We start from the raw sequence: 24,677 nt of genomic DNA on the forward strand, positions 1-24,677 counted from the left end.
GTCTAAATGCTTTTACAAACCATGAAACCAGGTCTTAGGTTGGAGCTCAGTTGGTAGAATGCTTGTCTAGAATTTACAGAGCCCTGTGTTTGATCCCCAGTACCACATCTTGGGCATCGTAGCATAAATCATTATCTCAGCACAAAGGAGGTGTAGGCAGGAGGAACAAAAATTCAGGCATTCATCCTGAGCTACATGGAGAGTTTGAGCCCAGACTGTTTTAAAAGCCTTGTCTCAAAATGTTTTAAATAAAATAAAACTAAACCATAAAACAGGGTATATATCATTTTTTTTCAGGATAGGTTTTCTCTGTATTGCCTTGGTCATGGAACTCACTCTGTAGACCAACCAGGCTGGCCTCGAAGTCACAGAGATCGACTTGCCCCTGCCTACCAAATGGTGGAATTAAAGGTGTGTGCCACTACTGCCCAGCCAAATAATTGTTTTTGAGTGAAGTATATGATATCTTTATTGAAATAATAAATTATACTGACTGGGGTTTGAATGACAAAACAACTTAGAATTGCTAGTATTCACAGCAAAAGCCAAACTTGGTCATGATATTCTAATATTTGACTATTTCATCCATGTTTTTTCATATAAATTTATCAATAAGATCCTCCCTTAATTGTCCTTCTCCATATTATTATTAGGGTTAAACACAAAGTTTACATTGACATCCTAAGATATTTTGTCCCTATTCTCTAGAAGAGGTGGAAGTGTTTTCTAGTTGCCTTAAATGCCTTCTGTAATGCTAAGTGAAGCTGTCTGAAAGCAGAGCTTTCTTTTAGAAACTTTCCAATTTTCTATTCAGTTTCTTTAACAGTTACAGAGTCATTAAGACTTGGTTTATTTCTGTCTGTTTGGAGTGTGTGTATAGATGTATATATCTTAGGAATATGTTCATTTGATATGAAGTTTTAAGTTATTGCTACATAAATTTTCATAATGTATCTTATGATCTTGATGCTTATAAATTCCATAATAATACCTTTATGACATCTTTCTATCTTACTGTTGGTAATTTGTACTTGAACGTGTGTTCTCTAATTTGTGTGCTCACTTGCTCTTCTCTTTCTCTCTTCATTTTATCAAGTTTACCAGTTTCTTCAAAGAACTATTTTCTTATTAGTTGATAACAGTTTCATCTTTTAAAATTGATGCATTCAAATTGTATTCTGTAAACTTTACATGGTAAATTTCCATTATCATTCACCTTGAATATTTTAATTTCTACTGTTATTTCTTCTTTGGTTCACGGATTATTCAGAAGTACATTTCTCATTTCCAAAAGTGTGTGTGTGTGTGTGTGTGTGTGTGTGTATTTTGTTATATATAACAGCCTGGCACTGAACTCATAATTCCCTTGCCTTTGCCTTGAATGTTGGGATTACAGGCATGTGCCACCAAAAGGGAATTTTATAGTTCTATTATGTTGAGCTGTAGCACTGCTCACTATGTGAGGGTATTATCTTTGGTCTGTCTCTGTTAGTCACTGAGGGAGGAGCATTAAAATCTTCTATTATGATAGCAGAGTTTTCTACTTCTGCTCATTGCTCTGTCAGTTTTGTTTATATATTTTGAGGCTGTATTAGTAGGAACATAAACATGTAGGACAAATTTGACTGGTGAATTAAATGTTTGCTATCATGAAGTATCCCTTTTCATGTCTGGTAAAATATATTTCCTCAGAGTCTACTTTGTTTGCTGTTAACAGAGTAGTTCCAGCTGTGTTTCTATAAATGTTTTCATACTATTTTTCTAAATATAACCTTCAATCTTCATATATATGATCCACTATCTACTGGCTTTTTTCTCAGTTACTGATTAGTCTATAAGTCTAACTGCTGTGTCTTTGTAGCAACGCGTGTTTCCTCTCTGCCTGCATTTGAATGTCCTCTTTCCTATTGGTGCTCTGTAGCTTCATTCTAAGTGAATGCGAGTACAGATTTAATTTTATTTGTCCTGTTTGAGAATCATTGTTCCTATTTCTAGGAGTCTGCCATCCATTCTGGAAGAGGTGTAGACATTATCATGTTAACTATAGCCTGCCTCCCTTACAAGTCTTTTCCTTCTGTTATCCTGATATATGTTAGACTTTGAACCAGACTAGATTTTTGTTAAACATTCTCCTTTTGCTGTCCATAACAATGTTTTGAGACAGGGTATGACTACATAGCCCAGGCTAGCCTTGGGGTTACTGTGTAGTTTAGTCTAGCCTTGAAATTGCTATCTCTCAATCTAATTCTTGAGGCTAATCTCTTTAACACATTCATTATAAACAGTCTCTTTCTCTGTCTCTTGAGTTTTGAGACAAGGTCTCATGTAACAAAGCTGGCCTCAAATTCCTGACTTTCTCACTCCACCTCCCAAGTACTGGCATTACAGGTATGTAACACCAGCTTCTGTTCCTCTTTATTTTAACAAATATAGGGTTATAATTACTAGATGCTTCTTCAAACCATATCATATTTCAAATCTTTCAAATGCACATCTGTGGTTCTCATTTGTTCCTTTCTTAGACATTTTATATTTTGTGTTTGACAATTCCAACAGCTCATTTCCTTGGGGAAACTAGCTCTATTATTTGCTGGTTTTCTTTTTGTTATTGTTGTTGACCTCTTAGTTATCATAGCTCACCTCACTTGTTTAGTAGTCAGTCCTTAATTGCAAACTCATACTAATTAAGGCTAACCTCTGAATATACTAGTGGCTACAATTAAGGATGTTTTTCTCAAAGATGCAGTTGGGAACGTTATTTAGCCACTTTGAAGACACAGAAACCCAAAAGTCTTTTTTTTTTCTCTCTTTCTACAATGCTAGAATTTTGTGCCAGGATGGTTGCTAGAGCAACATTAGCCTTTATACCAGGACAGTCTAGCATTTGGTGCTTGTTGCTCCAGGCTTCCATATGTGATTCAAATAATCTTTTTGTTATGACTGTTTTCTTTTTAACAGGAACTCTCTGTGTAGCCCAAGCTGGCCTCCTACTCATAATTCTCCTGCCTCTGCCTCTGCCTCTGCCTCTGCCTCAGCCTAGGAATCATAGGCCTAAGCCTTTATACCAGGCTCAAATGATTGTTCAAAAGAATGACAGTCATGAGACTAAGATACCATGAAGCTGACAAACAGTGCAATTCTGCATCCTCCAGCATCTGTTTCTTCACAGGCAACCAGAAGAGAAGTCTAATTCAGGGCTGTTAGTATCCTGAGTTCAAAGAAGCTTACTAAAAAGGAGATATACTCTGATATTTTATAAAAAGTGAATAATAGATTCTTTATTTTCTATCATTCCTTTCTAGCAATAAAGAAGTAAAATCCCATTGGAGAAAACCTACTCTGTAATGTAGTCAGATGTGCTGAGATGTGGTAAACAATGTCTTACCTGATCTGCTGTAGTCTCGGAGCTGGAAAGCATTGATGAGATCAGTTTTTCGTGAAAGCATCCTTTCTTTTAATATCTTGAAGGCACTGAATTCCATAGCACTTACCCTGTGTTACAAAAAGGGCAAAACTTCATAAATCACTCTGTTCTATTACTTTTAATGTGCTATGTTACCACATACCAGTTTCCACTTTAAATATCTTGTCTGTATTCATAAATACTATGTTGCTAGATAGTAAATGCAGCATATTTGTGTGCACATTTTGGAGATTTGTTAAACATTTGAAATATTCTTATTATTTGTATATTGCTCCCTTTTCCTGACATTTTGTATTTTGCATTTGGCAATTTGATGTGGTGAGCGGTTGGGTGCAGTTCATGTGTGCAGATCAGAGGACTTTGTGGAGCTGGTTCTCCCCTTGTACCTTTGTGTATATTCCAAACACAAGGCACTAGGTTTGCACAGCAAGTGCTTTTACCTGCTGAGCCATCTTGATAACCTGAAGAAAAAACCAGAGCTTAAACTAGCCTACAATCCAAAATCTTCCTGCCTCTGCCTCCCATGTATTGGGATTACATGCATGCACCAGCATGCTCAGCCATTTTTTTTTTATTTTGTATTTCATTTATGATCCAGTTTCACAGTCAGCAATTACAGGTCAGCAATTACAATAGCCACACAGAGTATTTTCCTTTTAAAGATTACAGATAGAGTTCTTTGGAATTTGAAAGATTCATGTGAATCATTACTTGAAAAACAGGAGCCTATACTGTGAGATATTGAAATTTACAGTTACATCAGTGCTGCAGAAGAATCCTTTTATACACTGAGAATATTTGCTGCTCTCATTGGTCTAATAAAGGACTGAATGGCTAATAGCTGGGCAGGTAGAGGTTAGGCAGAACTTGTGGACAAAAAGAGAGTACAAAGAGAAGGAAGGTTGAATCACCAGGAGAATCAAGATGAATATGCCCTGCTGAAAAAAAGGTACCACCACATGGTAGAGTAGATAAGAATTATGGGTTAATTTAAATTGTAAGAGCTAGTTAGTAACAAGTCTGAGCTATCAGCCAAGCACTTATAATTAATATTAAGTCTGTGCATTTACTGGGGAGCTGGAGGTCCCAATGAAAATCTCCACCTACCCATTAATGAAATAAAATGGGTTCTGAATGTGATAAAAGAAGACATACACATGAATAGAACATAACAGGAACTTCAAAAATATATCCAACTATTATGAGAGTGCATTTGGCAACACAGGTAGTATAATTCAGTAGACAAGAATCTTTTGATTGATGCTAGATGCTAGAACACACACTTAGTTAACTAAGTGGTTTTTTGAGACAGGGTTTCTCTGTGGCTTTAGAGGCTGTCCTGGAACAAGCTTATGTAGACCACGCTGGTCTCAAGCTCACAGACATCCGCCTGCCTCTGTCTCATGAGTGCTGGGATTAAAGTTATGTGCTACCAATGCCTGATTTCCTCAGATTATTTGCAAAAATAAGTTTGAAGGAGGAACAAAAGAACAGAACAGTCCTGAAATACAGACATCTCCAGTGTTCACTGAGTACAGATTCTAGGAGGCAAAAATGGATTTTAAAAATCCAGAGAAACCCTGTCTCAAAAAACAACAAACAAACAAACAAAAGATTGTTTTTAAAAACTGAATAATCCTAATTTTGCCGTGTGGTCATTGCTGGGTTTATCATTTAGTTTTTGTGAAGTAATCTCGTTTCATTGTGACTTTTGTTCTTAAGGAAGCAAAGCAGACTCCCCAAAATTCTGATAATCTCACTTCTTTCCTAAACTAAAGCCATGTTGAAGGGCTCTACTCTCAGTTCCTGGGTCACACTGAATTAATCCCTAAGATGGAGCATGGAAATCTGTTATTTGAACACAATGCTGATACCACTTAGAAAGATGTGCACTACCTAAGTTCTGTCTGTTAAAAAAATGAAAACAAAAACTATCCACCTATGGGAAGTCATCTTGACACATCAGTTCTGGTTTTATCAGTAATTTGTTTAAGTATGTATGCAAGGTGGATCATGGCTGAGCCAGCATTGCACTGTTAACACATATGTGTTTATGTGCTATTAGACAAAAGGCACTGTACATAGGAGTGTTGCTCTCAAGCAATTTGCAAAACATGACTTCTGTATCAGAAAAAAAAATAAAAGAGGTTCTTGTTGCTATGTGTCATTCACATTAAAAAAATTTAAGGCTTCTCAATTTCCTTAAAAAAAGTGACAATGTATTTGCATATAATTGATATACAACTTCCTATATACTTCATTTTATAGATTATTTGTAATACTTAATTTAATATAAATAGTTGGTAAATTATATTATTTGGAAGATAGGGTAAGAAAAATGCTTGTACATTTTCAGAATAGACTTTTTTTCAAAAATGTTTTCAGTGTGGAGTCCACTAATACAAAGTGTACATGATGTATCAAAAACATGAAATGGCTGATGCAAATGAAATCATATGAATAATCACAACATATATAAGTAAATTAAGTAATCATCTAAAAAGGACAGAGATTATGAGACTCAAGTGAGGTTTCAAAATGAAGAGTGTCATGCTAATAGAAGACAAAACAGACATTAGAGGAAAGCTGTAAGTAGAAACCGAAACTAGAAACTGTAACTGGAAACTAGAGGTAAAGGCAGGCAATTCTTAATGATGGGAGATAATTAACCTAACAAGAGAACCAAAAACTACATGAAGCACAAACTAAAAGAATTAAAGAAACAGATAACTCAATAATGATTTCTAGACACTTCACTGGCAGAGCTACTCTTAGTCACTGGGGACTGGTTCTACTTGATCACAAATGCAGTCCTTAATCCCACATGAGCTATATACCTTTGGTGAAGAGGGTTCAGGCATGATGTACTAGTTACTTGGTACTGGAAAAATTGTGGAGTAGAACCATAACTTAGTCTGATGTAAGCTCCCCGGTTGCTGCCTTCTTCATAATAATTAGAAGCCGAAAATACAGTAATGACCTGATTAAAGAAAAAGAGGATCAAGTTCATTAAGTTAATTCTCAGAAGGTCATTCAATAAGAGCCATAAATAGCTCAATTCTTAAAAAAAAAAAAAACCCTCATAATCTCTGCAAATTATCTGGGTCTGACATGATTTCATATGATTCCCTTGAAGGAAAGGAAAAGTTTCAGTTTATGTCTCTAGTACTACCTCCTAGCTTTTCATCCAACACCCCAGGGTATGGTCCTCCTGAATTCCTACACACTATTATAGGAATTAATGTTTACTTTAATAAATTCTGATTTCCATGAAGATAAATCCTATATTTTCATCCATTGTGATGTTTGAAGGTTCAAAATGAAATTTAGTTAGGAGCTCATCCTTTTTCTTTTGTACAAACATAGTGGTTTAGAGGGTTCAGAGGTATACAGTACCAGTGTTTTAAGAGCAGAGGCTATGGCTACTACCTTAGGAAAAAAATCAGCCTTGTGGGCATGGTAGGTAGATGATAGAAAGATAATAATTGCTGGTGATAGGAAATTGGCTTAATCCAGTTCTGCTTTAAAAAGGATGTCACTTCAGATGAACCACTGCTATTTTCTAGCTACAAATAAAGTCTAAGTAATATTTGTCTTAATCATTTTACAGTGTTAGTGTAAGCCAAAAATGAATTAATAGAGTTAAGAACATCAAAGTATCAGAATAGAAGGAAATGCCACAGGGCTCCATATTCATTGTTACTTATTTTTATTCACTATGGAGAGCAAAAGAAGCAGTTTCTTAGTCCTCTCCTCTTCTAGCATTATTGACACAACTGAAGGAGAAAAAGATACCCATTTTCATGACAGTAGTTAAACTGACCACAGTGATCACCTCCTCAGTGAGTTGAAAGAAGTGTGCTGTGAAGCCAGGTGTTGGTGGCATGATCCTTTAATCCCAGCACTCGTGAGGCAGAGGCAGGCAGATCTCTGTGAATTCTAGGCCAGCCTGGTCTACAGAGTGAGCTCTAGGATAAGGTCCAAAGCCACAGAGAAACCCTGTCTCGAAAAAAAAAAAAAAAGTGTGCTGTGTGTTTTCTGTCCCATATAGGGAATGTGCAAAAGAAGAAAGAGAAAAAATGAATTGGATATGCTTTGTAAGGAAAAGTACAGTGTGTGGGAATTGCCAATGTGTGTTATGAGGATTGCCTTGTAATTAGCAAAACATGAAGTCGGTGTGCATGTATGTGTGTGTGTGAGAGAGAGAGGGGGGGATACTTAGTGTCACTTATGATTTAAAGTGATGTATTTGGGTACACTTGTGATGGATAATTTTGTCAACTTGATTAGATTACTGAACAGAGCATAATTATGGGTGTGTCTGTGAGGACATTTCTGGAGGATTAATAGAGGAGGGAACATTTCCCCTAAATGTGGATGGCACCATCACTTAGGATGTGGTCCTGGACAGAACAAAAAGGGGAAAGGGGATTAAAGAATGGCACATGCCTTTAATCCCAGCATTCATGAGGCAGAGGCAGGCAGATCTCTGTGAGTTCGATGCCAGCCTGGTCTATACAGTGAGTTCCAGGACAGCCAGGGCTGTTACACAGAGAAACCCTTTCTCAAAAAGACACACACACACACACAAAAAGCAGGGGGTGGGGATAATGTCAGCTGAGCATCAGTATCTCAGTATCTCTCTTTACTTCCTGGTCATCTGAGATGTGAGAAGTGGTCTGCTACCATATGTTGTTCATCATGTGACTATACATTCAAACTATGAGTCAAAATATAGCCTTCCATCCTTAAGCTGCTTCTTGTCATTTGGTTATAACAATGAGAAGAGTAATTAATGCAATCACACACCAGAATTTCTGTTCCTGGGAGTTGTGAAGATTGTGGAATAAACTAAATATTTCTAAGGATAAGGGAGAGTTAAGCCCCTTCAGTCTCTGTTTTCTGCTAGGGAGTAGTGAAGATATCATATGGCCTTTCAGGGAGGACAACACTGTGCAAAGAAGACCAGGCTTGTGGCAAGGATGGCTATTAGAATTTCAGCCATGATGCTAGCTTACCTTCCCATCATGGCAGATTTCATATCCATCAGGTTTACATTCATGAGACCTAATGATCATCTTCAACTGGTTTTTACTAAGAATCTTGGAGGTAACGTCTGGTCCAAAATAGCAGCCCCCTCCTCGGCTTGTGTTTGGATAACAGCCTTTTCTGCCTCTGGGGTCACTCCACAGAACGTCAATAATCTTGGAACAACAAAATAAATTAGACATCTACTTACAGGTAACAGTCTTTTATCTTTGTTTTTCTATTCCAATTTATTTGGCAGAAATATTAAAAGGTATCTGGTAATATAGACAAGAACCACCATGCCCTGCTAGATTCAGAAGAGAAAGTAGTATCTTCCAATGAACACATATTAGGTGTTCTTAATATATTCAAAGAGATTAGATAGATGTCCCACCCTTTGGCCCAGGTTTTTACCCTATTGAACATATTACAGTGACCTAATATGTGTTAATTGGGAGGAACTACATTCTCTTTTGAATTTAGCCAGGCATGGTGGCTCATGCTTCCCCAAGAACATCCCCAGAGCTTCTTTGATCATTTGCCCTCATAAGGACATTCTCCAGTTGAGTAATATGTTCAACCATTGACTGGAATCCATGAGGACTTCTAAACACACAATGATTTTTTTTCAGCTGATATTTCCTTTGGTGGCTGGAAGAAGCAAATTCAGGTCACACATTACTCGGGACTGAAGACTCAAATTTCTAAGAATGTTTTCACAGAAAATCAGAGGCCATGGAGTCAAAATTTTAAACTACTACTGTAACAGAAAATTTAAACAGTAGTTAAAACAACAACAACCACCACTACCAAGAAAAAAAAAACCTTTATAAGATAACTAAAGACAGTGAAACCTTGAGAAAATTGTTTGTGACTTACTTTGAAAATCCCTCAGTCAGGTATTTGGGTCATTTAACTTGCAAAGTATGTCAGGGTTCTAATAGAATAGTTTTCTCTGTTGTCCTATGTGTGCAGAGAATAGAATCCAGGGCCTCATGTAGACTAGGCCAATGTAATATTTCAGAGCTATACCCTCAGCCCCTACACATCTACATATTTCTTTGGAGAAAAAGCACACAACTGAAATTTTGTTTCTGTGCAGAAGCCAGGTCTATATTAGGTGTCATCCTCAACTATTCTCCTCTCTCACTGAACAATTACACTCAACAATTACACTTCACAATTTAGTTACACTGAGCACCAGAGATCTACCAGTCTTTGCTTCCCCAGTGCTAGGATTATAGCTGTGTACAGCCACAACTAACTTTCATGCCAGTGCTGTGGATTTGAACTTAGGACCTCATGGTTGCATGACAAGCAAGTCACTGACTGAGCCATCTTGTCAGGTCCCTTCAGTTGAAAATCTCTAGTTAGTCTAGTAAGTTCAAATCAGGTCTTGAGAAGAGGTCCAGATACTGCTGTTCCACTAAATTGGACTGTGCAACCATTTATAGTATGATAGAAAGGAAGACCTGGAGATAAAAGAGAGGACAGAGTGGCAGAAAGAAGAGCAGAAGTGGAAGAACCATTCTGGATCAGTACCTGGTCAGCACTGGAGACAATCTGTACCAAGCTCGACCCGACAGAGAGTTTTTGATTACTAGTTGAGGTGAAAATTGAAATCTCAAAGAAGGGCTGGAAAGATGGCTCAGAGGTTAAGAGCACTAAATGCTCTTCCAGAGGTCCTGAGTTCAATTCCTAGCCATCGCATGGTGGCTCACAACCACCTGTAATGAAATCTGGTGTCCTTTTCTGACCTGCAGGCATACATGCAGGCAGACTATTACATACCAACAACAACAATAATAATAATAATATCTAAAAGAAGAATCACCCCACGGGCCTCCTTTCTTCTCAGTGAATTCCAATATTGGCAAAAAAAGAATCACTACATGTAAAAATAATGTAACATCTTTAAGGTCTGGTATTTATAACAAAACCAACACTTGCATTTCAAACTGAGTCATATGTGGCTCCTAACCATGAATTCACATTTTGGGTGTGTGACTTGTCCTGTAGTATATTAAGGAGAAAACATGGAACATAACAGTTCATTTTGTTAGAAAAGGATTAAGTTTTCAATTCCTATATGAACATAGTAGTTTATAGGTAAAATTTTCTCTGGAAAGCACCCTAACTTACCCTTGATATATAGTATGCATTATTTTATGTACATAACCCTATATAAGAATATGCATAAGAAAATATTTTGCATATGATAATGGACAGACATTCCATGATAAACTATATGAAAGTAAACTTTCATAGCATCTTTTTCTCCTTTTTTATCACTATTACCAATATAAAATTTTTCAAAAAGTAAATGTACATATGAGGGGAACATAGAGGCAGAGGCAGAAAGATTAAAAATCCCAGGCTAACCTGGGCTATGCAGCAAGTACCTGTGTCAAACAAAAATAAAGACTAATGTATATAGTGTAATATTAGAGTGCTTGCCTAGCCTTCACAGGGCTTGTGTTCAATCTCTAGCACTATAAAAAATACAAGTAACTATGCTGGAGAGGATTTGGAGAAAGGGGAACACTCCTACACTGCTGGTGGGAGTGCAAACTTGTACAGACATTTTGGAGATCAGTATGGTGGTTCCTCAGGAAAATGGGAATCAGTTTACCTCAAGATCCAGCAGTTCCACTCTTAGGCATATACCCAAAAGATGCACATTCATACAACAAGGGCATCTGTTCAACTATGTTCATAGCAGCATTATTTGTAATAGCAACAACCTGGAAGCAACCTAGATGTCCCTCAACTGAAGAATGGATAAAGAAGATTTGGCACATCTACACAATGGAATGCTACTCTGTGGAGAAAACAATGGAATCTTGAAATTTACAGGCAAATAGATGGAACTTGAAGAAACCATCCTGAACGAGGTAGCCCAGTCACAAAAAGAGGAACATGCTATGTATTCACTCATATATGGATTTTAGATATAGAGAAAAGGATCACCAGCCTATAATTCACACCGCCAGAGAAACTAGGATGCAAGGAGGATTCTAAGAGATTAATACAAGGTCCCTCACAGAGGAGAAAGGAACAAGATCTCCTGAGCGTATTGGGAGTGGGGGGGGCAGTGAGTGGAGAGAGGGCTAGGGGAAAGAGAAGGGGAAGAGAGGAAAGCATGTGGGACTAGGAAGATTGAGTCAGGGAAGAAATATATGAGAGAGATAGAGAGATAGAGATAGAGAGATACCATAAAAGAGGTAGACATGATAGGTTTGAAGAGAAAACTGAATCTAGAGAAATGTCCAGAGACCTACAAGACTGACTCCAACTAACAATCTGAGCAACAGTGAAAAGGTTACCATAAATGCCCCTCCCTGATAATGAGATCGACGACTAACTTATCCACCATCATAGAGCCCTCATCTAGCAGCTGATGGAAACAGAAGCAGACACCCACAGCTAAACACTGAGCTAAACTGGAATCCAGATGCAGAGAGGGAGGACAAGACCAGGCTACAAAAACCCACAGAGACAGCTGACCTGAACAAGGAGGAGCTAATGGGCTAATGGGCTGGGAATCCAGCATGGGACTGACCCTGAACATGGGTCTTAGTTAAAAGGCTTGGGCAGTGTAAAGGACCTTTGATAGTAGAACCAGGATGTATCCCTGGTGCACAAAAGGACTTTGGGAGCACATTCCCCAAGGAGGGATACTCCCTTAACCTAGAGTCTGGAGGGAGGGCCTAGTTCCCACTCCAAATGACTTTACAGATTTAGATGATCCATCTAGGAAGGCATCACCCTCCATGTGGAGTGGGGGGGATGGGATGGGAGTGTGGTCAGGGGACATGGGAGGGTCAAAGAGAGGGAGGGAGGGAGGGACGGAGAGGTAACTGGGATCAATATGTAAAATAAAAGAAAGAAATAGAAAATTAAATACAAGTAACATTATATGGACTAAGCAGGATATATACAACATTTAGGTCATAGATAGACTTAAAGCAGTGGTTCTCAAGCTGTGGGTTGTGACTCCTTTGAAGGGTTGAACAACCCTTTCACAGAAGTCTCCTAAAATAATAGGGAAAATACAGGTGTTTACATTACAATTCATAACAATGGCAAAATTACATTAATGAAGTAGCAATGAAAATAATTTTATGACTGGGGAGGTCACCACAACATGAAGAACTGTATTCAAACGTTACAGCATTAGGAAGGTGGAGAAACACTGAATCAATGGAAAAGAAGCCATGGATTTAAATTAAAGCAATGGGTTCACGGGAGGAGGTGTATGAGAAAGGAAAGGAGTAAATGATGTTATAATCTTACAATTTTTTAAAAAAATATTTAAAAACTAGATATTGCTGGAACTTCATTGAGAAAGAATAGGTACCAGCCAAAGGGCTTCTTCTTCTGTAGTTATAATTTATGTTACTTTGGATAAATCACTTTAGTTATTTGAGTCTTCATCATTATCAGCAAAACAAAGACATATCTATTATTCATTTTTTAATTGACTTAAAATCACAAGGGCTAGTTTTAAGAATTTAGTTTCTCTTTTAGAATCCATTCCATAAGTTCTAGGTTTCTTTCTTCAGACTAGAAATATACTTGATTATATATGCAAAATAGAGACGGATTTTGAGAAGATCTATTGTGCTTACAAAAGTGAAGTCATTTTTAACCTGCATTTTGTAAGGGACAACGTCATCACTCTTGATGAGTCAATGTTACCAAGCTGGTGGATGTTTTGGTTACCTACTTGTTCCCATTCATGCTTTGTTAACTGTTCTGAAGAAAACTTCTCTGATTCAGTCTTCCCAGGTAAAACAGTGCTTGACCCTGCTTTATTTCTCCTTAAGTCAAAGGCCTGTTCTTCATTTATTGACATTGGTGGCATCAACACAGATCTCATCTGTAAAACATAGACTCATGCTTTAGTTAAATGCAATATGCATTCATGTCAATTCTGGTTAGAAATTTGTCTATTACAGTGAATCAACTTTGAAAAAACATTCAGTCCCCTCTTTTCATCGCACTCACCTTATATGCATTGTTAATTTACTAATGTCTATAAAGTGGGCTTATTAAAATGGCATTATGTCTTTTGCAACTAAAGACGCTACCTGATGGAAAAAGCTTCACATCAGAAATTCTAAAGAACCCAGAGGTGTAGGTGCTAGAAATATTGTAAGGCATTGTTGAAGGCAATGGAAAATGCTAAATATAGGACAAACTAGCCTCTTTCAGTACGTTTTTCTTTATCTGGGGCTTTGAGAAGTTCAGGGACATTTTTTTTTTTTTTGAGACAGGGTTTCTCCGTGTAGCTCTGGCTGTCCTGGAACTCACTCTGTAGACCAGGCTGTCCTCAAACTCACAGAGATCCTCTTGCCTCTGCCTCTCTGAGTTCTGGGATTAAAGGCATATACCACCATGCCTGGCTCAGAAGCATCTTTAAAAGAGGACTATACTGTTAATTTAAGCACTTGAAAGGCAGAGGCAAGAAGATCTCTGTTTTTCAAAAATACAACACGATAAACCTACTTGATTGCCGTATATCATCTGAGATTTGAATTCTGTTATTGTCTCTTCTAAGCATTATACTTTCATGCAAAGCAAGTAAAATGTTTTTACCACTTGTTTATTTGTGTGTGTGTGTATGTGTGTGTGTGTGTGTGTGTGAGAGAGAGAGAGAGAGAGAGAGAGAGGGAGAGAGAGAGAGAGAGAGAGAGAGAGAGAGAGAGAGAGAGAGCACCATACTCCACAGCACATAACGGAGGGCAGAGGACAACTTGTAGGAGTTGGTTCTCTCCTTCCACCATGATTTCAGGGATTGAACTAAGGTTGTTCAGCCTAGGAACAAGCATCTTTACCCACAGAGCCATTTCATTGGCCCACAAAAAAGCAACTTTAAATAATACAGCTGTTAAACTGGTCGCTATATTTCAGAGATGGATAACTCTCTATGGCAGATGCTTAGCTTCTCCAATAAACCATGGTATAAAATTCTGTTTTTGTTTTTCAAAACCAAAGCTAAGTCTTATTCAAAGTTGTCCTCATAAAGTTGCCTAGAAACTCAATCTTAGCTACTAATCACTAGTTCATAGTCTACCTCCTTGTCTTCCTCAAGCAAATGGAACTTAGGTCTTAGGCAGAACAGAATATTCTGGGAAGACACTGCAGGATTAAGTCCACAAAATTTATTTCTGATTATCTCATTAGGCAAGGCCTCATGGTCACTTAAGAACAGGGTGCTCTGCAGTTTTCAAAGCTATTTAGATTCAGGATACTTTCCCTAGATCCCCATAAAGCTACCACACCATTTTCTCTTGGGAGTCCTACTAACCATTCTTCTCTACATTCCTGCTTGAGAATTTGAAGAATACTAAACCAGAGCCTTTGTCTTACAGAATCTCATTTCTCAGCAGTGACCCCTATTCTGTTCACCTTACAAAAGACCTTTAATGAATCTAGAATGGAGGTTGTCATCAGGCTAAATCACCAGAAGTTTTTATTCTGTATTTTTGATACTTTGGCATATTGAGGCCTTGCTCATGGTAGAGACTGCTCCTTTTGGGCATCACCACAGACCAGGGATCAGAGAAGTACAAGAATATAGTAAGAAAATAATATCACCGAAGATCCTTGACCCCCAAATCCGGGCCCCTGCAAAAGAACGAGGTCTCAGCTGGAGAGCGCCAGTTTCCAGTGAGATCCCACTACCCTGCAAAACCTTCTCAAGTTCCAGCCCAGCCCTCGTCCTCTTCTGCCGGCTATTGGCCAGAGGTGAGTCTGGGCCCAATCGGGCTGCCTGTCCCCTTCAGCCTCTTTACCCCCCCTCCCCCCGCCTGAACTCCCTGGATTGGCCCCTGATCCTGCTGCTCCTGTCTCCGGTCCCCTTTGAGAGCACCCTTGGAGCTCTGATACACCCCCCACCCATCCCAACCTCCAGCCTACCCCCCCACCCTGTGCCCTACCCCACCTACGGTCCTGCTGCTCTGGTTGAGCACTGGGACAGAGGGTGGAGCCAACAGTCCACCCTACTCGGAGACCTCTCGGAGCAACTCCGAACAAAGGAGACCTGACTATCCACTTGGGACCACCTGTAATTTCCACCGGCTTGGTCCCTGACCCCGCCTCCAGTCCTCTGCTGGAGTCCCAGGCCCCTCCCAGAGATCCGCCTATCTCAGCGGGTCCACTTGGAGTTCCTGCAGGCAAGATCCTTGACCCCCAAATCCGGGCCCTGCCAAAGAACGAGGTCTCAGCTGGGAGCGCCAGTTTCCAGTGAGATCCCACTACCCTGCAAAACCTTCTCAAGTTCCAGTCCAGCCCTCGTCCTCTTCTCCCGGCTATTGGCCAGAGAGAAGCCTCCTAGAGAGCTTGGACCACACAGAGATACAGACATTGAATCTTTGATCCACATAAGCCCATCTGGGAAGGACCATAGAGAGAGGGAAGAGACACCACCAACACCTACAGGAAGAAACTATGGGAAGAAGGCAATACAAGAGAACACCTAACAACAGAAAGACAAACATGACACCACCAGAATCTAGGGAATCTACACCAACTAGAATGGAACACAACAACAAAGCAGAGGAAGCAGAAGGGTATGACTTAAAATCACCATCATAAAAATGATAGAGGCCCTCAAAGAAGATATGAGAAAATCCCTTAAAGAAATAGAGGAAAAAACAAACAAAAAAGTGGAAGAAATGAACAAATTCCTTAAGGAAAGTACAGAAAGCCAAGAAAAAACAATTAACCAGGTGAAGGGAAACGGTTCAAGATTTGAAAACCGAAATTGAGAAAATAAAGGCAACACAAATGGAAGGAAAGCTGGGAAAGTGAAAAGCTGGGCAAAAAATCGGAAACCACGGACACAAGCATAACCAACAGAATTCAAGAGATGGAAGAGAGAATCTCAGGCGCAGAAGATAAACTAGAAGAAATAGATTCATCGACCAAAGAAAACCATAAATCCAACAAATCCTTAACACACAATATCCAGGAAATGTGGGACACCATGAAAAGGCCAAAACTAAGAAGAATAGGCAGAGAGGAAGGTGAGGAAGCACAGCTCAAAGGGGTTGAAAACATATTCAACAAAAAAATCGAGAAAAATTTTTACAAAAGCAGAAAAAGAAAAGCCCATGAAAGTACAAGAAGCATACCGAACCCCAAATAGGCTGGACCAAAGAAAAAAGACCCCTCGACATATAATAATCAAAACACCTAGCATACAGAATAAAGAAAAAATATTAAGAGCAGCGAAGGAAAAAGGACAGGTAACATATAAAGGCAGACCTATCAAAATTACACCTGACTTCTCCATGGAAACCCTCAAGGCCAGAAGGTCCTGGATAGATGTTCTAAAAGTATTAAGAGAACACGGATGCCAGCCTGGGCTACTATATCCAGCAAAACTCTCAGTCAATATAGATGGAGAGAACAAGATATTCAATGACAAAACCAGATTTTCCCAATATGTATCTACAAATCCAGCCCTACAGAAAGTATTGGAAGGAAAATTCCAACCCAAGGAAGGTAACCTACGCCCACAAAAATGTAGGCAACAGATAATCCAACTACACCAGAAACCTAGGGTGAAGCAGAACAAATATATTCACAATACCACTGCCAACAACAAACCTAAATCAAACAACCATCAACAATCAATGGTCCTTACTCACCCTCAACATTAATGGTCTTAACTCACCTATAAAAAGACACAGATTAACAGAATGGATACGAAGACAGAATCCATCCTTCTGCTGCATACAAGAAACACATCTTAGCTCCAAAGATAGACATTACCTCAGGGTAAAGGGTTGGGAAAAGATTTTCCAATCAAATGGAAATAAGAAGCAAGCAGGCGTAGCTATCCTAATATCTAACAAGCTAGACTTCAAACCAAAACTAGTCAAAAGAGATGAAGATGGTCATTTCATATTCATCTCAGGAGAAATCCATCAACACAAAGTCTCAATTCTGAACATCTATGCCCCTAATACAAAGCCACCCACATTCGTAAAAGAAACACTACTAAAACTCAAAGCTCATATAAAACCTCACACACTTATAGTGGGAGACTTCAATACACCACTCTCAACACTAGACAGGACCACAAATCAGAAACTCAACAAAGAAACAAAAGAATTAACAGAAGTTATGTCTCAACTGGGGCTAACAGACATCTATAGAACATTCCATCCAAAGACAAAAGAATATACCTTCTTCTCTGCTCCACATGGAACCTTCTCTAAAATCGACCACATACTAGGAGACATAACAAACCTCAACAGATACAAGAGAATAGAAATAGTCCCCTGTATCTTATCGGACCACCATGCTTTAAAATTGGAATTCAACAACAATACAAATAGCAGAAAACCTGCAAACTCATGGAAACTGAACAATGTGCAATTGCACCACTCCTGGGTCAAAGAAGAAATAAAGAAAGAAATTAAAGACTTTCTAATATTCAACGAGAATGAGGATACAACATACCCGAACTTATGGGACACCTTGAAAGCAGTGCTACGAGGGAAGTTCATTGCACTAAGTGCCCATATGAAGAAAACAGAGGATAGTCACATAAATGAATTAACAGCGCAACTGAAAACCTTAGAACAGAGAGAAGCGAATTCACCCCGCAGGAGCAGACGCCAGGAAATAATCAACTTGAGGGCTGAAATCAACAAAATAGAAACCAGGAAAACAATACAAAAAATCAATGCAACAAAGAGTTGGTTTTTTGAGAAAATCAACAAGATTGATAAACCTTTATCCAAATTAACGAAAAAGCAGAGACAGAACATGCAAATTAACAAAATCAGAAATGAAATGGGGAACATAACAACAGACACAGAGGAAATCCAGACAATTTTCAGGTCATACTTCGAAAATCTGTATTCCACAAAAATTGAAAATTCAAAGGAAATGGACAAGTTTCTGGATAACTATCACTTACCAAAATTAAATCAAGAACAGACAAACAACTTAAATAGACCTATAACCCGAAATGAAATAGAAGCAGTCATCGAAAGCCTTCCAAGGAAAAAAAGTCCAGGGCCAGATGGATTCAGTGCAGAATTCTACCAGACATTCAAGGAAGAACTAATACCACTACTCCTCAAACTGTTCCACAAGATAGAAACAGAAGGTTTATTGCCAATCTCTTTTTATGAGGCCACAATAACTTTGGTACCCAAACCTCACAAAGACACAACTAAGAAAGAAAACTACAGACCAATATCCCTGATGAACATCGATGCAAAAATACTCAATAAAATAATGGCAAACCGAATTCAAAAATACATCAGAGAAATCATCCACCATGATCAAGTAGGCTTCATACCTGGATTGCAGGGATGGTTTAACATACGAAAATCTATCAACGTGATCCACCATATAAACAAACTGAAAAAGAAAAACCATATGATTATCTCCCTAGATGCAGAAAAAGCCTTCGATAAAATTCAACACCCTTTCATGATAAAGGTATTAGAGAGGTCAGGGATAACAGGAACATACCTAAACATAATAAGAGCAATATACAGCAAACCAACTGCCAACATCAAACTGAATGGAGAGAAACTTAAGCCAATTCCTCTAAAATCAGGAACAAGACAAGGCTGTCCTCTCTCTCCATATCTCTTCAATATCGTACTAGAAGTTCTAGCTAATGCTATAAGACAACAAAAGGAGATCAAGGGCATCCAAATTGGAAAGGAAGAAGTCAAACTGTCTCTATTTGCAGATGATATGATAGTTTACATAAGCGACCCAATAAACTCTACCAGGGAACTCCTACAGCTGATAAACACCTTCAGCAAACTAGCAGGATACAAGATAAACTCAAAAAAATCAGTAGCCCTATTTTTTTCAGACGACAAAGAGGCAGAGAAAGAAATCAGAGAAACATCACCCTTTACAATAGCCACAAGCAACATAAAGTATCTTGGTGTAACGCTTACCAAACAAGTAAAAGATCTATATAATAAGAACTTTGTGACTCTAAAGAAAGAAATTAAAGAAGATACCAGAAAATGGAAAGACCTCCCATGCTCTTGGATAGGTAGGATAAACATAGTAAAAATGGCAATCTTACCAAAAGCAATCTACAGATTCAATGCAATCCCCATTAAAATCCCACCACAATTCTTCACCGACCTTGAAAGGATAATAATTAACTTTATATGGAAAAACAAAAGACCCAGGATAGCCAAAACAACCCTATACAATAAAAGAACATCAGGAGGCATCACCATTCCTGACTTTAAGCTCTACTACAGAGCTATAGTTCTGAAAACAGCCTGGTATTGGCATAAAAATAGACAGGTAGACCAATGGAATCGAATTGAAAATCCTGATATTAATCCATGCACCTATGAACACCTGATTTTCGACAAAACAGCTAAAATGATACAATGGGGCAAAGACAGCATCTTCAACAAATGGTGCTGGCACAATTGGATGAGGGTGTGTAGAAGACTGCAGATAGACCCATGTCTGTCGCCATGCACAAAACTCAAGTCCAAATGGATCAAAGACCTCAACATCAATCCAGCCACATTGAACCTCTTAGAAGAGAAAGTAGGAGGTACCCTTGAACAAATTGGTATAGGAGACCGCTTCTTGAACATAACTCCAGGGGCACAGACACTGAAAGAAACAATTAATAAATGGGACCTCTTCAAACTTAGAAGCTTCTGTAAGGCAAAGGACACAGTTGACAAGACCAAACGGCAGCCCACTGACTGGGAAAAGATTTTCACTAATCCTATATCCGACAAAGGGCTGATCTCCAAAATATACAAAGAACTCAAGAAACTAGTCAACAAAACACCAAATAACCCTATTAAAAAATGGGGTACAGAACTGAAGAAAGAATTCTCAATGGAGGAAATCAAAAAAGGCTGAAAGACACTTAAGAAAATGCTCCACATCCTTAGCTATCAGGGAAATGCAAATCAAAACAACTTTGAGATACCATCTTACCCCTGCCAGAATGGCTAAAATTAGAAACACCAGTGATGACTTATGTTGGAGAGGATGTGGAGAAAGTGGAACACTCCTCCACTGCTGGTGGGAGTGCAAACTCATACAGCCACTTTGGAGATCAGTATGGCGGTTCCTCAGGAAAATGGGAATTAGTTTACCACAGGACCCGGCAATCCCCCTCTTAGGCATATACCCAAAGGATTCACATCAATGCAACAAAGACATCTGTTCAACTATGTTCATAGCAGCACTATTTGTAATAGCAAGAACCTGGAAGCAACCTAGATGCCCTTCAATTGAAGAATGGTTAATGAAGATGTGGCACATCTACACAATGGAATACTACTCTGCAGAAAAAAATAATGGTATCTTGAAATTCGCAGGCAAGTGGATGGCACTTGAAGAAACCATCCTGAATGAGGTAACCCAGTCACAAAAAGAGGAACACAGTATGTACTCACTCATATATGGATTTTAGACCTAGATCAAATGATCACCAGCCTATAATTCACATCACCAGAGGAACTAGGATACAAGTTGTATTCTAAGAGATTCATATAAAGTCCCTCACAGAACTGGGAAGGGACAAGTCCCCCAGACCTCAGGTATAGTGGGGGAGGACAGCTAATGGAGAGAGAAGTAGGAGAAAATGAGAGGGAGGAGAGGAAGGCATGTGTGACTAGGAGGATTGAGCCTGGTTAGGAATGGAAAATAGGAAAGAGAGAGAGAGACAGAGACAGAGAGAGAGAGAACATAAAAGAGGGAGCCAATATTGGTTTGAAGATAAAGTTGAACACAAAGAAAGGTCGAGGGAACTACAAGACTGCTCCCAAATAACAATCTCAGCTTCCGTGGAAAGGCTATCATAAATGCCCTTCCCGGAGAGTGAGATCAACAACTAACTTCTCCATGGAGTCCTCAACTAATGCCTGTTGAAAACAGGAGCAAACACCCATACATAAACACTGAGTCAAACTAGAACCCAGAAGCAGATGGAGAGGACAAGACCATGCGGTAGAAGTACATAGAGACAGCTTACCTGAACAAGGAGGAGCTAAGGGCCACTAGACTGATAGCTGGGAAGCCAACAGAGGTCTGACTCGGACTCCCCTGAATATGGGTCTCAGCCAGAAGGTCTGAGCAGTCTAAGAGACCTCAGACAGTGGAGCCAGGATGTATCCCTGGTGCACAAAAGGACTTTGCAAACATATCCCCCATGGAGGGATAACTGCCTTATTCTAGAGATAGGAGAGAAGCCCTAGTCCCTACTTCACAGGACCTGTCAGATCTACATGACCCCAACTGGATGGCATTCCCCTACATATTGTATTGTGGTGGGGGGTTGGGAGGGGAGGGTGTTTAGAGTGCATGGGAGAGGGTAGAGAGGGCAAAAGGGGAGGGAAGGAGGGAGGGAGGGCTGAGGGGGAGGGAGGGAGGGAGAGGGAACTGGGATCGACATGTAAATGTAAAATAATAATAATAATAAAAAAAAAAAAAAAAAAACGCTTTGACTCCAAAATTTAAGTTGAAGAACAAGTTACTGGGGAAAAGTATTTCTATTTTTGTTTCCACAGAAAATGAAAAGATGTGGATTCCTTCCAGACTAATGTGGTTTGATCACACCAGACCGCCTGAAACAGAGTACAAGCTGATCCTACATTCCAAAAGCTGGAGAAAAAAGCGCCGCAGAGGAGGGAGGGAAGAAAAAAAAAACCCCCAGGGCCCCCCCCGGGGGGGGGGCCGCGGGGGAGGGAAGGGGAGGGGAAGAACGAGGGCAAAAAACACAAAAAAAAAGGAAAAAAAGTTAAATAAAATAAAAAAAAAAAAAAAAAAAAAAAAAAAAAAAAAAAAAAAAAAAAAAAAAAAAAAAAAAAAAAAAAAAAAAAAACAAAAAACAAAAAAAAAAAAAAAAAAAAAAAAAAAAAAAAAAAAAAAATAATATCACCATTCCGTACTTAAATTTGGTAACCTATAAAAGATACGTGTAAAGGTCTTGAGAATACACGAAGGGGACGTATCTAGCCTAGAGGTTATAGTAATGTTAAAGTGAAAAGTTAATGAGAAGGTGGGTCATCCACATGTATACAAAAGAATGGAGCCTCCCAAACTTCAAGGTGCAACCAAGATCACATGTCTCTCTATCAGATCAAATACAAGTCTCAGACCCCAGAATGACTGTATTTACTATTGGTCTTTAAAGACAGTGGCTCAAGTTTCCCACTTGGACCATATGCCATCATCTGTCTATAGTGGCTATTGGTTCTCATGCCCATCTGCTACCTAGTTTACTTCTAGTCTTGGAGCTTCAGCTTGGCTCTGGTAAAAGAGGAAGATGGCTCTAGTTGTGTATAAGCTAGAGCCCAGGAACCCTTTAGTAGGTATGGAATCTTACAGGCACCATTAGAGCCAGTTCCTTGAGAGGGTCTTATACAGGCTCTTGTCCTGGCTGTGTTGTATTGAATGATTGTTGAGAGTTAAAATAATCTGAAGATAGTTACTCTGCTCAGTTGAAATAAAGGGACTGCATAAAAATTCAGAAATGAAGTCTATTGAGTCCATGTATATGAGTTACCTAGAGTTCATGCAGAATATGTTGGTCATCAGAGCTAGAAGGAAAGGGAAGGAGGCATTACTGTTTTATGGACATGATTTCAGTCAAGGAAATTCTGTGACTGGACAGTGACTGCACAGTGACAGTAGCACAAGAGGAATACACCCAGTGCCAAGAACTTTATACTTACAAAGGACTACAGTGTTAAATTGTGTTTCTTTTTGCCATAATGTAAGTGAATTCGTTTAAACTTTACTTCTAAAAACTCACCTTTAGAAACTACATGGTGTGCTAATGCATCCCCATTTTGATTTTCTTTTGTAAAAATGTACCGTGTATAGAAAAACCACCCAGTTGTCATGCAATCAATCATAGCATTTCTTAAGACTTCTACTAATTTTTCTCAGTGACACCACCAAAGCACATAACTATTTCAAATGACAAAAAAGCAGCATATTCCATTATAAATCTCTGAGACAAGATCCATGCACAGATCACTTCTTACTTTATTTCTTTGTATTTTGTGGAGTGTATTCAAGTCTGTGGACTCTGATATCCCACCATGTATGACCAGGATTTCATTGTCAATGATTGTACCAATTGGGAGCCAGGTATAAACTTCTTCCAAGATTTGCAAGATTTTTCTTCCATGTAGCTGTAAATAAGAGTATGAGTAAGTTTTATTTTCCTGATATATCCAGTTAAGTGAATAGTCTCAATATATAGATGAAAACCAAACAAAACAAAATAAATTTTCCATGCCAATCAAAGGAAGCAGCCAGGGAGCTATCAACCAACAAGAAAGATATTTATCATGCAAAGTTTTCACTCTGTACTTTTGATATTTTGACATTTGTGGGTCTTGCTCAGGTAGGAAACTGCCCCCCTCAGGGCTAATTCTTAGAGATCATAAATGACTAATTTCATGTCCAAACCAGCCATTTCAGATTACACACTGAGGAATTCTTTTATTAGACTCTAATGCACGGCCACTACTCTGGTGTGCTAATCAACCCAGGGAAAGATAGTAGACAACTAGGGTAACCCTCATGCCCCACAGCTGGCTGTCATTGTCTAATTACTTAGCTTTCAGCCCTTTCTTCTCCTGTGAAGCCTAATCAAATTTCCTTGTCTGTATTTTCTTCTGGCTCCATCTGCCCTGTCTGACTCTGGTAATTTCGTATGTGGTATCCCCAATGTGCCATGCTATGCGTCCTGCATGTAATTAGTTGAATATAGCCCCCTCCTTCATATTGGTTATTTCTCTGTGGTCATTTCTCTGTCTGTAAGTTGTGCTACACTTGAATAAAAAATTCTGGATGGGTACCTTTAAAGCAATGCAATATATTCATAGTTATGCTGAAATTGATCCAACAGTCATAATGAAAAAGAAAATCTAAGATTCTATCATAGTGAGGTGTTCCTGCTGTGCTTATTATTTTATTGGCACAGGTTCTAACTAATTAGCCCATCACCTTTCTTAAAGTAACAATCTGGTCTTCATTAGCTCTTTCTTTTTTCACTGCAAAACAAGTATGAGTCTTACCTTGTATTTATGTAAAATTTCTTTTGTGAAGCCATACCTGAAAAATAGATTTTAAACTATTAATTATTGCAAAAAAGAGCCATTGATGTCTCACTATTGCCAAATAGTAGGAACTCAAGAAACTATAGACTTTGGTTGAAATACTTAGCAGAATC

General features: G+C 38.8%; 1 protein-coding gene across 1 annotated transcript in view; it reads right to left on the minus strand.

The window, feature by feature from the left end:
• Positions 1-24,677, minus strand: part of Ppef1 (protein phosphatase with EF-hand domain 1) — a 74,784-nt gene that overhangs the window by 5,156 nt on the left and 44,951 nt on the right. The window contains exons 8-13 of the mRNA XM_051178899.1: positions 24,523-24,559; positions 23,482-23,631; positions 13,182-13,334; positions 8,443-8,628; positions 6,262-6,404; positions 3,386-3,492 (exon numbers count right to left, since the gene is read on the minus strand). Of these exons, the coding sequence (XP_051034856.1) occupies positions 3,386-3,492; positions 6,262-6,404; positions 8,443-8,628; positions 13,182-13,334; positions 23,482-23,631; positions 24,523-24,559 (776 nt within the window). The remainder of the gene's footprint in view (positions 1-3,385; positions 3,493-6,261; positions 6,405-8,442; positions 8,629-13,181; positions 13,335-23,481; positions 23,632-24,522; positions 24,560-24,677) is intronic.

This window comes from Phodopus roborovskii, unplaced genomic scaffold, assembly GCF_943737965.1.
Source record: "Phodopus roborovskii unplaced genomic scaffold, PHOROB, whole genome shotgun sequence".
Classification (NCBI taxonomy): Eukaryota; Metazoa; Chordata; class Mammalia; order Rodentia; family Cricetidae; genus Phodopus; species Phodopus roborovskii.